The sequence below is a fragment of the Diabrotica undecimpunctata genome, chromosome 2, assembly GCF_040954645.1.
Source record: "Diabrotica undecimpunctata isolate CICGRU chromosome 2, icDiaUnde3, whole genome shotgun sequence".
In the NCBI taxonomy this organism is placed as follows: Eukaryota; Metazoa; Arthropoda; class Insecta; order Coleoptera; family Chrysomelidae; genus Diabrotica; species Diabrotica undecimpunctata.
Window position 1 is genome coordinate 118,139,367 of NC_092804.1, and position 16,516 is coordinate 118,155,882.

The following is a 16,516-nucleotide window of genomic DNA, read 5'->3' on the forward strand; positions in this document are numbered from 1 at the left end:
AAGTGAGAGTAGTCAAGCATGACGAAGACCATCTAGCGAAGTGAAAGAATAACCTTAAGACGTAGAGATTTATAAGGCTATTGGTGAACCACTACATTAAAAATTTTTATGAATTTTTCTATAACAGACATCATGGAAGAAAACACATATTTTGTATCTGTGTTTATCTGTATCTGTTGTTTATCTACTTATCATGGAACTAATATCCGATAAAAAACACAAAACTCTATTAAATTTCGAGTCTTCCATTCGATTTACTCATTTATGAGCACTGTTTTAAAACGTACTTTTTTATTTTTTCTCCGTCTTCATTTTGATTTTCACGAGTTATGATGAAACGCTTTTAAGTGCGCTAAAATTATAATCTCCCGAGTTCGCCAGCTCTGAGGTGTATCGCTTAGATTGTTGAATGACTTTACATTCATTAATATAAGGAATAATAAATTACTATGGCTTGGAACTTAGCACGAAGATGACATACTACGTTTATTATTAAAAATTAAAAAAGTACAAGACAATTAAAAAAGTAAACAATTAATTATCTACAGTTTAAATGTGTTGAAACTTATAATATCTTGGCGGAAACATAAACTTATAATGGGTTCATAAAACACTAAAATAATATTTATTAAAATTTTTAATTCAATTAAAATAGCAAAAAAAAAGCTGGAATTTTTAGTTAATGTTTTAAGAAAGAAAAAGTGATCCGAACTATGGTCAAATGGTTTTAGGCCTTGATTTGAATCGCGACATTTAATAACATATTAAACAAGAAACAATAAAATATGTAAAAATGTTAAGATATTAAATGATAAAAATGACGAAATGATGAAAAGATATTAAATCAAATTTACATGAGATGACGTATATACGCCGACACCTTAGCAAAGTGATTTTGTCACCATATTGTGACTACAGCCATGAAAGAGAAACATTTAAATGACTCTTTTTAAGCAATATCCAAAGTAATCAAGTTAAGCAGTAGATTTGATACCTAAAAATGAAATAATTGGATCGAAAAAAGATAGATTTCTACGATAAGTTCGCTAATTTGTACTGAAGATTCCAGATATACAGAAGACTAGAAAAACTGCTTTATATGTATATCATTGATAGTTTATAGATTAGAAATCGGATACATCAAAGATAATGTGTATATCTAGCAAGATTCTCTATGGAAGCGTCACTCGATCATATAATTTTTATCGTGCAGTACGTTCTACACGAGTTGGTATTCGACAGCACCTTTTTCGGTGCCATAACGAGTGCAATTCAGCTAAAAAGAATAAAAGAAAGTTGCAGCTAAATAAGATTGATGATGAAGGGCAGTGTGATATTTACACACAACTTTACTAAGAGACACAGTGTCAGCACAGGAAGTCATAGGCGGCCCATACGCAAGAATTTTTTTCTCGATCTAGGGCTTCTGAGGACGCTCTTAGCCTTGAATATCTGTATAAATATATACTGATTCATATAACTTCAATCCTGATGTTAACTTCGTTTAAAAAATTTAGAAGATTACATAAATCTTACTTCTCTTTAGAAGATTTCATAAAATATTCTGTCGGAATAAAAAGGTAGGTACATTCATCTAGTGGAATTAATGTTTTTACATTGTTACTAATACTGTAGATTTTAATCTAATTATCTTTGCATTTTAATACTTTATTACATATCCCAGTTGTTGATTTTCTCTTGCTTTGGATATTTGTCTCTAAAGCCTGCACACGACTTTATTTTTGTCATGTAAAATTTCATCCTTTATTTGAGCTTAGCGTTATATCATTTCATAATTTTGCATCGTTTATAAGAATCAAATAGTTTTTAAATCTGTTTTTTGTTTTCAGCTGGGTACTACTAATCATAGTTTTTTAACTAACTATATTTTAAGGGTCTGGTGTAAGATTACTTGTCAAGACTTTCAACGAAAATTCATTTTTCATGTGGTGAGTATATAAGATTTCCAACTTCTAAATTTGTCAGTCAACGCAGTTCAAAACTTTATTAATTAAATCTAAAGTTATTAATCTCTTTACTTTTCTTCTCAACTTAATTCATCGCTAACTTTTGCTATTAGAGTTACAGGGTTATTGAGTAGAAGGTTATTATTATTTTTTCTTTTATCTTCTTCCTAAAGAAATGTATTTATTATTTTTGTTTAACAGAGTTTTTTTATACCTAGTTATAGTTAAAATTGTTTTCTGATGACCACACTATCTTTCTTGTGAGAATGCTTTTAATATGTAAAGAAAAGTGGTTTAACATAAACGGTTTACTGCAACATCTTGCAAGACATTTAACCCTTTCGCTCATAGTGTCCTCATAGGAGGACATAAAATTCTTCATTTTTTGTATTACTCGAACAACTGTTGTGACCGTTTATTCATGTTGTCCCCATACAGGTACACAAGAAACTTTAATTTAAAACATTTATCGCCACCTATTTGTAGGTAGAAGCACTACAAAACGGATTTGAAAATGTGACGTAGAAACCATTATGGAACTTTCCTCTGACGTTGACAGAATATCAGTTGGTAACTTTAGTGTTTGTTTTGATATACTCTAACAGTCGTGATATAGGTAGTAAAAAAGTGTACATTTAAGCCCAGATAATTAGACTTGACTAAAGTTATGCTAGTTTAGTTGATTTTGTTGTCTGAAAAGTATTGTGTTTATATGAGGACAGTGTGAATAAGTGAACTAAATTAGAGGTAAGTTAGTTTTTGCGATGAATATTATAAAATAATTAATTTGCTGTTTTCTTCAAGTACTATTACTTCAAAATGAGCAGGAGTAAGCCACTTTTATATAAAGAACTGCTTCAAGAATTAGAAGGGGACTTGTCGGACGTTGAATGTTTATTAGATGACGGAGACGAATTGTAGGAAATACAGAGCAATACAGGTAATTTTTATTACTACCGAACTAAACCATACAGAAATCAATTAGGGATTATTTTGTAGAGCAACTGGATCAAAATATTAACGAAATTGATGACATTATAGTTGAAGAAGTCGCTAATGAACAAAATGAAGAAACCCATGCTGCTGGAAGTAGTTACCAAGAAGATGAATTTATCAGTTCAATAACAGCAAAAGATGACATCAAATGGCGTACAGGTATTACCTATGTTACACCTACTTTTCCTCATCATCAAGAGGAGGAGATTGAAGTTGTAGAATTGGAAAACCCATCTACTTTTTTCTTCAAATACTTTACGGACGATTTATTTTCTCGTATGGTGGAATTTACAAATTTATTTGCAGTGCAAAATAATAACATCTTTTCACCTACAAATATAGTATAAATGAAATCGTTCGTTTGTGATCACATTCTTATGGCAAATTTACACTACCCAAGGATTAAATGTTATTGGGAACCTAAACTTGCTATTCCGCTAGTTTGTGAAAGCGTGCCAATAAACCGTTTTTATAACATGAAGCAAAACTTGAATTTTGTCAATAATGAAGAGGCGGAACAGAATACTAACGATCGTTTTTGGAAGGTAAGGCCTTTTTTCAACACTATAAGAGCTCACCTGCTTTCTCTTCCTTTGAAAGCAAATCTTTCTATTGATGAGCAGATGATTCCTTTCAAAGGAAAGCTTAATGTAAAACAGTATGTCAAGAACAAACCAAAGCTGTGGGGGATAAAAGTTTTTGCAATCTGTGGAAGCAGCGGCCACATGTTTGATTTTATATTGTATTAAGGTTCCAAAACAGAGTTTGATCATACTTTGCTAAAGACATTTGGACAGTACGCTACTGTTGTTGCACAACTTAGCCACAGACTAAACAATTCAAAAAATTTCAGGATTTATTTTGATAACTACTTTTCAAGCTACAATCTTCTTCAATACCTGAGAAATAAACAGATATATATGCAATATGTGCAGCAAGGTTAGATCGCTTCAAAAATCCACCCTTCAGTGATGACAAAGAAATAAAAAAAGAAGGCCGTGGATGTTACGAGCAAGTAGTTAGTGGGGATGGTGAAGTCATTATGACTAAGTGGTATGACAACAAATCAGTTGTCGTAACATCCAATTATATGGGCTCTGGTACACCGGACATGTGCGATCGGTGGGATTCAGGAGAGAAAAATTTATTAAAGTTCAAAGACCCGAAATAATCAAATATTACAACACATATATGGGCAGTGTTGATAAACTTGATTTTCTAATTGCATTGTAAAGGATTTCCATTCGATCTCGTAAATGGAAATTGAAAACGTTTAGACATGCTATTGATTTGGCGTGCTCAAATGCCTGGATTGACTTTACAAAATGCGCCGTGTCTCTTGGTGTTCCTAAAAAGCACATTTTAGATTTACTACATTTTAGGGCATATCTGACAGAAGCACTTATTTTGGCAAATCAAACTGTTACTAGGAAAAGAGGTCGTCCATCCAATGACTTTGAACAGCCAATTTTCAAAAGAACTAAGGTAGAAGTGTGCCCAGTAAAGGAAGTTCGTCTCAATAATATAGTACATCTAATCAAAGTAACGGAAAAATTTTCCAGGTGCAAAAAGCCGGGATGTAAACGAAAGTAAAAGTGTACCTGCTGCAAATGTAACATTTAATTGTGCCTAGATAAACATAAAAATTAATTTCTTTAAATTTTTCCAAAACATTTTTTTGGAAAAATGTTCGGTGTTGAGACAGACTAGGTTAAATTGGTTGGGTAGAAATAAACTAAGTAGAGTGGAAGTAGTTACTACGATAAGACAGGGGCGTGCTGAGTTAGTAGGTTATTGTAGGGAGGCATGGCTGTATAGGTATGAGTTAGTTAGCCTATTTTATTACTAAATCGATTAGCTTGGTGTTAGTTCAATAGGATGAAAATATTAAAATTAGTGCATGCTATAACTTACTGTTATACATTGTTATTACCTATTGTTTAGTATAGTGCGACAGGATATACACATTTAGTTAATACTATAACATTTATATTAATATTTATTTAATTTATTATTTAATAATTTGAACTATCTTGTTAAGTAGAACTGGCCTTAGTTTAATTTTTTGTATATTAGAGAGTAATATTTGTTTGCCAACCCTTCTGATGGCATGTGCCAAAAAGAACAAATGTCACAAAAAGAGAATATTGTATTGTGTTTGTTTTTAATATGAAATAACAAGGAATTATTGATTGATTGATTGACTGATTGATTAATTGATTGATTGATATGTTAGGATATTTGCTATTTGCGGATATTTTAAAAACTCACAACAAATACTAGTTAATATGTATCAACAAATAAAAAAAAGTGCTTCACAATTTTCGATGTCATTAATTAGCCAATATTTTTGTGAACATTTAAACATGAAAATTAATTTGAACTGTGAGTGGAGTTGTCTGTCTCCCATTGGACGCATTCTCATGAGGTAGATAGAAGAACACTCTAACCAATCCTAGGACTTGCAGGTGGAAAATAAAATACCACCCGCGAACCAAAAGATACTAACGTATAGCAACCCTAACAGAAGAGTCCCTGTCCTTCAGGTTGGGGGTTAGGCGAGAGGCCACCAACATCTTGCTGTAAGAAGGCAAAGGGTACGGAACCTCGGGAACTATTAGGTGGATGGAACTCATGATGGCCAATATGCAAACTTAAAATGAAATTAAGATTAAAAACATGAAATACCCGAACCTTGTACCAACCTGACTACTCAAATCTTTACTAAACATAGCGAATACGTACAAAAAAGGTACTTTAGCACTGTAGGAAAAAAACAAAAGATCTTAATATTTACTTTAAAGCCTACCAAAGAATCTGCTACTTGCGCTTAAAAGGGACAATCTTTAATTACAGTTTTTAATCATTAATCTTTAAGTACAGTCAATACAGGCCTTGACTTAAGACAAATAAAAAAAAATAAAGAACAGTTTTTCGATGACCTAGAGCAAGTCTACAGAAGATGTCCCAGAAGTGACACTAATGTTGTTTTGTAACATAGATGAATACAACAATGTACACAAGGTAACCCCTAATAAAGAAACAATGAGTCCGATTCATCACACCTTAATAGATTTATGACATGAAATAGACGTATTAAAATACAAAAGTTGTAGAAGCGCAAACATTGACTCAAATCTTTGCCTAGTGCCAAACATCAGCAATAGAAATAAAGTTGATAGAAAGAAATAAAATGCGTAACAGCTAAGCAATGGAACAATTGCACAACCTTACTCGAAAACTAGTACCAAAGGATTAACGAATTAAAATTAAAAGAAAGAAAATAGAAGAAAAAAGACTCTTCTGTCTTAGGAAGCAACTCTAATATGGCTTCGTATGGACGCAAAAAGCGACATCTGATATTAAAATCCGTAAACCAATTTTCGAAACCAAATTCAGATTTTTGCTTTAATCTGTGCCCTCTAAGAATTGCAAGGCAAAACAGACGTTGATAAAGATGGTATTAGAGACATGGTGAATCTAAAAATTGCATTCCACCTCCTCAACTAAGTAAAAATCCTTAGCGAATTGGTTTCTAGTACTCATACAGAGTATATCGGATTAAAAGGAAAAAGACAGTTAGGATTTGATTTCACGTATAGTGCGTCTGTGTATCCGCTTATACGTATAAGCAAAAATCTGAATTTGGTTTCAAAAAATAGTTTACGGATGTTAAAGGAAATATAATGTGGTAAAGCTAACTGATACAACAATTACACAACGGTACTATAAAACTATTACCAACAGGCTAAGGAAATAAAATGTAAAGGAATCAGGCCAGAAAGATATAGACTCCTACTGGACCAGAATAAAGGCAGATATTGAAGCAGTAGCAAAACCTTAAATAGGAACAGAATTTTTTTACTCGTAAAAATCAATGCAACAACAGAAAAACCCGACAAACTAGAATAACTGTAGAGAATTACCAGAAAAATAAAATAAAAGAAAAGAAGATTTATAAAATAAATAACCAAGTTACTTAAATCAGAAACTTAAATAAAAAAAAATCATTAACAAGGAGAAAGAATTTAAAGCATTCTATAAAACAGTTAACATTAACAGAAAAGGATTCAAGACAAGTACAAACCAATGTAGAAGTTCGAATGCTGACCTATTAACAAGGAAAGATGTATTAAATCAATGAGTAGAATACTTTAACCAAGCAATTCATGTAGAGAAGAAAGACAATAACTTAGAAGACGAAAGAAGCGAGGTGGGTGGGACCACGATAACATAATGGCACTGCAGCAGCTCATTAAAAAAAAAACATCGACAAAGAAATCCCTACCCAGTGATTACAATATTGGAATGCTTTGCAGTATACATAAAAAATAAGATATCTTTGAATTATCTAACCGCAGAGGAATTGCGCTTCTTAATAAATGTTGTTCACTATACAGTGCCACTTTATAGCAGCATATGCAAAATTTTTAGACCCCTAAACTCAAACATAACCTCAAAAAAATTACAATTGTTATTTTGGTTTTTGAGTATATCTTCAGTTCTTATCAACCGCAGAGGATTTCCGCTTTTTAATAAATTTTCTTCACTATATAGTGCCACTTCATAGCAGCATATGCAAAATTTCTAGACCCCTAAACTCAAACATAACTTCAAAAAAATTAAAATTGTTATTTTGGTTTGTGACGATATCTTCGGTTCCAATCATTGTAGAATCCTATTTAAGGAACACGATCGGTAGAATGACCATGAAAACGATGGAACGACAACTTACTGAAGGCACATTGAAAAACAGACAGTCATGTCTAGGTATATAAAAAGAAGAGGAAGAAAATTTTTATAATAATAATACTCCTTTTACAGCTAATAATATTATTTTGCCAAATAACAGATTTAAGATTTAACATTAAAGATTTACAGTTTCTATTTTAGCAGCACTATGGTCCTAATATTAATTTTAATATTAAATTTTTTGTTTATTTTAATAGAACGATTTATAAAAAAAGAGTATAAAATTTTACTTTTCATTTTAAGTATTAACCATACACAATGTAAATTTTATCCTTATGTAAGACTAGTAATTTGAATTATTGTTTCCGAAAACGTCTTTTATTTACTAAGAAATATAAGAAATAAATCTAATTTATTTCTTCCTACTTACTTTAAATACTTGTCTGCACAAGAAATTCTCTTTCACTGGGAGTAATCTGAAATAAACAAAATTATTGAGAAACAAATCTTACTAGAATAATTAAAAATATTAAAAACAATTTTTTGCTATTTTCTTGATTTAAAAATTTCTATAGATAAAATTTTTTTGAGTGAAACTCTACTAAGTTGTATCAAAGGATAACAGAATTTGTCCCAAATTAATCCTAATTTCAGATCATTATAAAAAATAAAATACTCTATGCAAGTAGTAATGTTTTCATTTATTAAATTTCAGATCATTTTGAATATTAACAGATAAACAAGCTAACAAAAAATTGGGAATACCATCTTTATAAATTTCTGATAAAACAACTTAAAAAAATGCATACTTTGACCCTAAATTTGACACAGCGTGTTATTATGTCTAAACGAAATATATAAAAATCACGAGGCTCTACATATTTTTCTTCAGTTTTCTTCATCTTTGATGAACTTTTAGAGAGTATAGGAACTTATGTACCAAATTTTAATACACTAGTACTTTTCTCTCAAGAGTTAATTGAAGATGCGATTAGACAGATCCACAGATTTCTAGAAGGGCCTTATCAAGCCAGCAGCAGAACTCATTTCACTGCAGCCTTAATACAGTGATGACAATAGCTGCTGTTCTATACCATGCCCTCAGTTGGTACACGGGTGCTTATTTGGTAAGACCTTATTCAAATCTATCCTACATATTCATTTGTTTTTGGCGAAATACAGAAGAGCTCCTACTTAATTCAGAACTCCTCCTCCACGCAAGCTGGGATGGATACGGCTATATAGACTATAAATCATCCCAATTAAAAAGGGAATTTGTCAAGGATGTGTAATGTCATCTACCCTTTTTAATTTGTACTAAAAGTGATCTTTGGCGTTGTACTTTATGGAGCTACAGAAGGCATAATATTGAATGGAGCGCGAATAAATAACAATAAAGGTTCAGATAACAGTTCTGATAAACCTAGCAGCTTTAAAGACCTACAAGATCTATTATAAGTAGGTAACCTATTACAAAGGGTGTGTATAGTACCTGAAATGACCGGGAATAAGCCACAATTAAAGGTTAAATTATGTTTATTGGCGTTTCAATTTCCACTTCGGAAATGGTTCTCAAAATACAAACATTAGTAAATTTACAATTTACTAATGTTTGTACAATTTACTATACACCTATAGAACATGTAGAGAAGTTTATATGCCTGGAAAGAATTGTCAATAATGAACGAAACATGACAACGGATATTACGTCCAGGATTGAAAAAACAAGATCAAGTTTTATTACGTTGAAAAATGTACACATTTCACTACTATTAAAAATCAGATTAATCAAATGTTACGTATTCCTAGTTCTACCATACGAAGTAGAAGTGTGGACCCTAACAAAACTACAATATTGAAAAACATTCAGCCTTCTATAGGTGAATAATTAGGAAAGTTTTTCGAATACCATGGAAAGACCATATAACGAAGAGATAAGTACTGGAAAGAATGGATAAAAAACAGGAACTTAAGTTTGTAGTAAAAAAAAGGATACTATAATACTCGGTCATGTTATAGACACAGTAAACCTTGCCTCTAGCTATTTATTCTCTCGAAAAAAGTGGTTGGAAGGAGGGGTCCGGGTGGAAAATAAAACTCTTGAATGCAAAACCTGCGCGAGTGTTTCGGTGTCTCTCTAACTATTTAGAGAATCCGTCAACAAGATACGAATTTCCATGTTAATAGCCAGCGTCGATAATGGATAAGGTACGAATAGAAAGAGAATAGCCTAAAAAAAATATTATTCGTTAGAGTATTAAAATAAAGCACATGTAAACAATCACTTTAGGTATTCTAGTTCATACTGTTATAGAAATAAGACATTAAAAATAAATTATATTTCTTTATATGTTATAAAGTCGAAGTCATGTTACAATTACAAAAGAGAAGCCCCTAAATTTCAACTGTTTACCAACACCTTGAAATCAATACTTAACTCTACCGATTTGTTCCTCTAGAGATATGTGGGCGTAAAGCCTTATAGACGGGATATATCCCAAGAGATATATAGGGTCTCTTTCGATTAAAATGTATTGACGGATTTATGATAGAGGTTGCTTTATATTTCATTCCTTTACCTACACTATAATAAATGATAGGATATTTTTGTCAAGATTTATCTTGCCAGAAATTATTTTGAAATGTTGATTACATATTATACTTATACAACGTTATCATCATTTTGGTGGCAAGACGGCGATAAAACGAAATATATTCTAAGAATTAAACAATTTCTTGGACTACTTCATTCCTTGGAGAGAGTGTAGTGGTCCAATACTAATTGTACCATTGGCTACTAGCCACTTAGGTTCGGCGATTTTATGAGTTCGTCAATTTTTATTTATTTAAACAAATTATCAAAGAATTTTTATTAAATTTTGCGTAGAAAATTAAATAAAATATAACAAAGCGTGTAAAATGTTAACAAAGCTTTATGGTAAACATACTATAGTAGGTGACGAAATATGGGCTTATGAATATCGCGTCGAAACTAAGATTCAATCGTCCCAGTGAAGGCATTCTAGTTATGCTCATTTTGTTCTTTAATTTTAATGGCATATTGCAGGAGATAAAGCAGATATAAAAAACTACCGTTCTATAACACTTCTCAATGTAATGTATAAACTTCTAACAAAAATTTTAACTAATAGATTGACGACAAAATTCGACGGATACCAGTCGAAAGAACAAGCTGGTTTTAGAAAGGGAGTCAGCACAAGTGACCATTTACTAAGTATGAAAATACTTATAGAACGAGCAAATGAATACCACATTCCCCTATATATAGCGTTCATAGATTTCGAAAAAGCTTTCGACAGTGTCGAACATTGGGCATTGAAAAGTTCTTTGATTAACAGCAAAATTGACCACAGATATACGGAACTAATAGCCATTATATATAAGGAAGCCAAAACAGCAATTAAAGTATATAAAGGAACAAAATCAACACAAATAAATAGAGGCGTGAGACAGGGTAACACAATATCACCGAAACTTTTCAATCAGGCTCTGGAAGATATTTTGAAAAGATTAGAATGGAAAGAAAAAGGTATAAAAATTTGTGGACAACGCTTGAACCATCTAAGGTACGCTGATGATATCGCATTGATAACCTATAAAAAAGAAGAATTATTTGAAATGATGAAAGAACTGGACGTAGAAGCTTGAAAGATAGGCCTTGATATGAGTTACAGCAAGACTAAAATCATAACAAATAAAGATGAAGACATCACAATGAGGATCGGGTAAGATGAAATAGAATAAGTTCAGGATTATATCTATCTGGATCAAACTATAAAACTTAACAAAGAAAACCAAACAGCAGAGATAGCAAGACGAGTTAGACTGGCATGGGCGGCATTTGGCAAACTAAGCTGCATTCTTAAAAACAAAAGATATCCACAGCATCTTAGGACCAAAGTATACAATCAATGCGTACTCCCTGTTCTCACTTATGGTTCCCAAATGTGGACATTTACAAAAGCAAACATAAACAAAATCATAAAAAACCAAAGAGCAATGGAAAGACAAATGTTGCACATAAAATAATGGATAAAAAGAGAAACGAGTGGATAAAAGAGAAAACAAAAGTGAGGGATGTTAGACACGAAGTTGCAAAATTGAAATGGTGATTTGCCGGACACAATATAAGACAAAAAGAAGACCGATGGAATAAAATTCTTATAAGTTGAAGAACGTGGGAATATAAAGGAAGCAGAGGAGGGCCCCAAATAAGATGGACAGATGATATCAAGAATGACTGTAGCGACAGACAGAGAAGAATGGAAAAGGATTGACGAGGCCTATGTCCAAAGATGGACAAAAGAAGGCTAATTAGATAGATAGATAGACTGTACGATAAATTTTTGCCACAAGGTCAAACGTTTGATAAAGGGTACTACTAACAAGTGTCGTATGGCCGTAGCATCCTCCGAGGTATTCAGAGTTTCTGCATGGTATACGCCGCCGCTCTGGACGAGGATCGAAGGTTTCTCGACTTCATCCTCGTGTTCGTGGAGTTTATGTGATCTAGGCTTCCGCTTAGCAAGAAGTTTACCGGGGACTCTGTGGTCGACAAGGTGCCACCAGCAACCAGAATACTTTAATAGTTCGAGGTTTATTTCTTACATTAATTTGTCTTACATGAATATTTGTTAAGTAGTCTTGGCATAGTGTATGCCTTGAGTCTTACAGAGATGCCGGCACTTCACACCTTGCCGTGTGGCTACGTTCACACTCCTCGACAAGTACAGGAACGTCGGCAGAGTGTTGACTCTTTGACGGTCCTTCACTCCGTATCGCCATCTCTCAAGAAATAATTTTATTTCAAAATTATTATTTTCAAAAAAGGTTTCTGGTAGCAAAGTGTTACCGCAGCTCGGCCACCAAGTAAGAAGTAATTTCAAGTCCACTTGGGGCTTTTATTTATTTCTGACCGTCAGTAAACCAGTGGAACACTCTGCCAGTGTTACGATCTGAAATAGCTATAAGACAACATGTCTTTCCCTATCTCAAAGATCGTGTCTATCTGACCAGAGAGCGTTCTCTCCGAGCTGCTAGGCGGCTTCTGCGAGGTTATTATAAGTTCGTTGCCAGACTTTTCTTTACCTCGACAAAAAGTAGGCCGTTAGTCAACAATTGCTGGTTCCTGCATTTCCTGTGGTCTGACTGATCTCGTAGCCACACGGCTTCGTATTCACTTAAACACTAAGAAGCTTTGGAATCGTCTTCGCTTCGACGTCTTCTTAAATCGAAAACATATTCACTCAGGTAATAATAAAACGCAGAATAGTAGTAAAGACACTCGGCCAACAAGGTCTAGCAGGGGCTAGTGATATAGACAACTAGATCTCGATCTGAAGATGTGCTGTCTTTTTATACACTTTGTGTTTGCAATTTAGCAGCGATCTTCCGCCGGGAGACCAATAACAAGTTAATAAAACTATTTGTGATTGGCCGGCCAGAGTGACAATTTGCGTCGTGATTGGTCACTTCTGGTGACACAAGTTGAACTCCATTTGCTTAAAACAATCCAAAAAAAAAAGATTATATTTGTGGAAAAACAATTCATGGCTTTTGCATCACGATAATGCCCCAGCTCACGCTTCATGGCTTATTCGTACATTTTTGGCCAAAAACGATACCATAATGATGCATCAACTCCCATGTTTGCCAGACATAGCTCCTTGTGACAAAAGGCCGTCGTTTTACCAGCATAGATGACATTAAAATTATATTGCTGATAGAACCAACGGCTACACCAAAGATCGAGTTTAAGAAATGATAAAGGCTGCTTTATATTTTATTCCTTTACCTACACTCTAATAAATGATATGATATTTTTGTTTAACATCTATCTTGCTAGAAAGTATTTTAAAATGTGGATTACATATTATACTTTTACAACGTAATCATCATTTTGGTGGCAAGACGGCGATAAAATAAAATATATACTAACAAGTAAACAATCTCTTGGACTACTACACTCCCTGGAAGAAGTGTAGTGGTCCGTCTGCATATATTTCTGTCTCTGATCATTTCTTTTACATCGTGCATAAGTAATATGCAACTTACAGTAATCTTGCTAATTCATCTTGTTAAAGACCTTTCTCGTAGTCTTCGGTGGAACCGAAAATGATAAGTGTCTTCATATAGTCTATGTCTGACGTTATGACCAAAATATATCCAAAATATTTTGAATGGTGCAGTTAGGCTTTGCGAAGAGTCATCTACTAATCTTCAATTCTTTTTAGTCTTTAAAACAATAAGGCCTTTTTGTCATGCTTTCAGCGTTTCTTTCATAATATATTCTCCGTATGTATTAAATCCTTTACAAAGCCTTTTTACAATACTGAATACAACAAACACACTAGACATGCAACCACTATAAACGAATCAGAAATGAAACTAATATTTTACTTAGGCCAATAAAAAGGGAACACAGGCAGAGCTTCTAAAAATAGCTGGAACACGACTTGTCCGGAACATAAAAAGAAATATTGGAAATAATCACAGGAAAAAAAATAAGAGATGAACGAATTAATAAAAACGAAACACATTCAGAAGAAAACATGGGGACACTACTTTTAATACCAACCTATTTGCTAAAAGTGATGATAGTGAACCACTTACACCAGAGGTGACGACAAGAGAAGAAGTAAATATCAAGTACGAAGAGGTAAAAAAAACAACTAAGGAAATTAAAAAATAGAAAATCACCAGGAGAGGACAGAATACCAAACGAACTCTTAAAGTAAGGAGGACCATATCTGACTAAACAACTATTAAAACTAATCCAAAAAATATTAGAACAAAACAAAATTACTCAAGAATGGAGATCAGTCATCCTAATACATGTCTTCAAAAAGAGAGACAAATCGGACCCGGAAAATCACAGAGGAATTAATTTTATTGAAGACAACACTAACATTAACGACAAATGTGATAACAAATAAGCTGAAAAAAATTATAACACTAGCAGAAGAACATCAAGGTTTTATGTTGGTATGATCATGCATTGACGCTGTACTTATAATCAGGCAAGTAAAAGAGAAATCATTAAAACACAACAAACTGGCATATCTATGTTTCGTAGACCTTAAGAAGGCATTTGACAGGGTCAAATTAAAACAGGTTCTACACTTATTGTATGCAAAAGAGATACATCTAGGAATAATCAAAGCAATCAAAAATATCTACCAAAACAACACCATAAACTCTTGTAATACCTTTTAAATAAAAAAAAAATAAATTAAATAAAAATACTACGTACGCCCGTTTAAAATGTCATTTATTTTGCTCTAGACGCTTAAAATTTTTTAATACGATTTTAAGGGTAGTCTTTCCGGATATTTTTAATAGTAATACTAATTTTTGATTTAAAATATTAACAGGGTGACCCTTACAACGACCTTGAAAGTAAGTCTTTATAAAAATGACCCTTATTTAGACCCCTCTTAAGTTTTTCCGTTAGTCTTGTAAATTTTAATTTAAATATGCGCTTTCAATATAGGTTTGAAATTTCCTCAAAATTGAAAATAGGTTCTAAAGAAATTTGGCCCACCGTGTATAATGCAATAATAGACTTTAAAATCTTATCTATACTTCATCTAATTTACATAACATTGCACGTCATCGGCGTCATAGCCCGTGACGTCACATGATACCAACACGAAATATTTAGGCGGTAGGTGTGTTCTTTTTTAGAATCACTTTGCCGAGTACACTGGCATTGCAGCCACTAGACATATTTTATTATATACGCGTAGAACTAATATTTAAAGATTTCTATTAATGTTAACTTAAAGAAGTAGACAACAATATGTTTCATTTAACTTGTATAAATGCATTATAAAGCGTTTTTATAAAGAACATTTGTTCGGAACACACTGTGACTGTAATCGAACGAAGGTGAAATTTTGGCATAAATTGGTAACACTTATTTGACAGTTGCGGTGTTGACACTTTTTGTACTTTATTATTTTAAATTTTAAAGTTAATACCTTTTGTTTTATATTTTTACCTATTTAATAAAATCTGTTCTTTTTACAACAATATTAGAGTGTTTTATTTCAAAAATGTCACGTAAGAATTTAAATAGTCGTTGTAAAGAGTATAATAATAATATGTGACCTATTTGTTTTAAAATGGATTCAGGATTTTTTTATACTTTGGCAACTATGTCGTAGTTGACGTATCTCTGACGTAGATAATGACGTGCAACGGTTTGTAAATTAGATGGACTGTAAGTTAGTTAAATTGACAAAAGGTAATAATGCAAGACATACGCTTGTACGTCTTTAATATTGCCTGGGAAAAGCAGTCAGGCAAATGAATATGCATTATATTGAATGGAACTCTCCTTAAGAGATCGATACAAATTATTGTATTCCTGATGATATCGTTGTACTAGGCAAATACATAGAAATACATAGTACAGTATTTTACAGTTTACGAACGATAGGCAGGCCACGATACAAAATTATTTTCGATCCAATTGTCTTGATGATTCTTAAATGATTTTTTGGTACAATTTCATCATATATCTAAAAATTCTATGTTATATTGTCAAATATTTTTTAATATTGCTAAAAGTGCAATTTATATCGAACACTTTGTTGTGGCATCAAAATAATACATTGCGAAAGCCGACAGCTACAATAACGTTAATAAATCCTCGAGCAGTGTTCGCTTTACGCTTCCGAACAATTTATTTGTTTTCCAGTAGGTATGTATTATTGACCTCGCCTCGCTTTTTCTATCTATGTACTGGGTTAAAATCAACAGGACAATTTGTCCTAAAATGATTTAATATACGTATTGATCTTATGCATATTGAACTAGATTTCGATTGATTTATA

At 32.5% G+C, this 16,516-nt stretch overlaps 1 protein-coding gene across 2 annotated transcripts in view; it reads right to left on the minus strand.

Moving 5' to 3' along the window:
* The window catches only part of Cbp53E (Calbindin 53E), a 579,284-nt gene that overhangs the window by 98,794 nt on the left and 463,974 nt on the right, over positions 1 to 16,516 (minus strand). For both annotated transcript variants that reach the window (XM_072523348.1, XM_072523347.1), the window contains one exon: positions 8,086 to 8,131. In XM_072523348.1, coding sequence (XP_072379449.1) covers positions 8,086 to 8,131 — 46 coding nt within the window. The remainder of the gene's footprint in view (positions 1 to 8,085; positions 8,132 to 16,516) is intronic.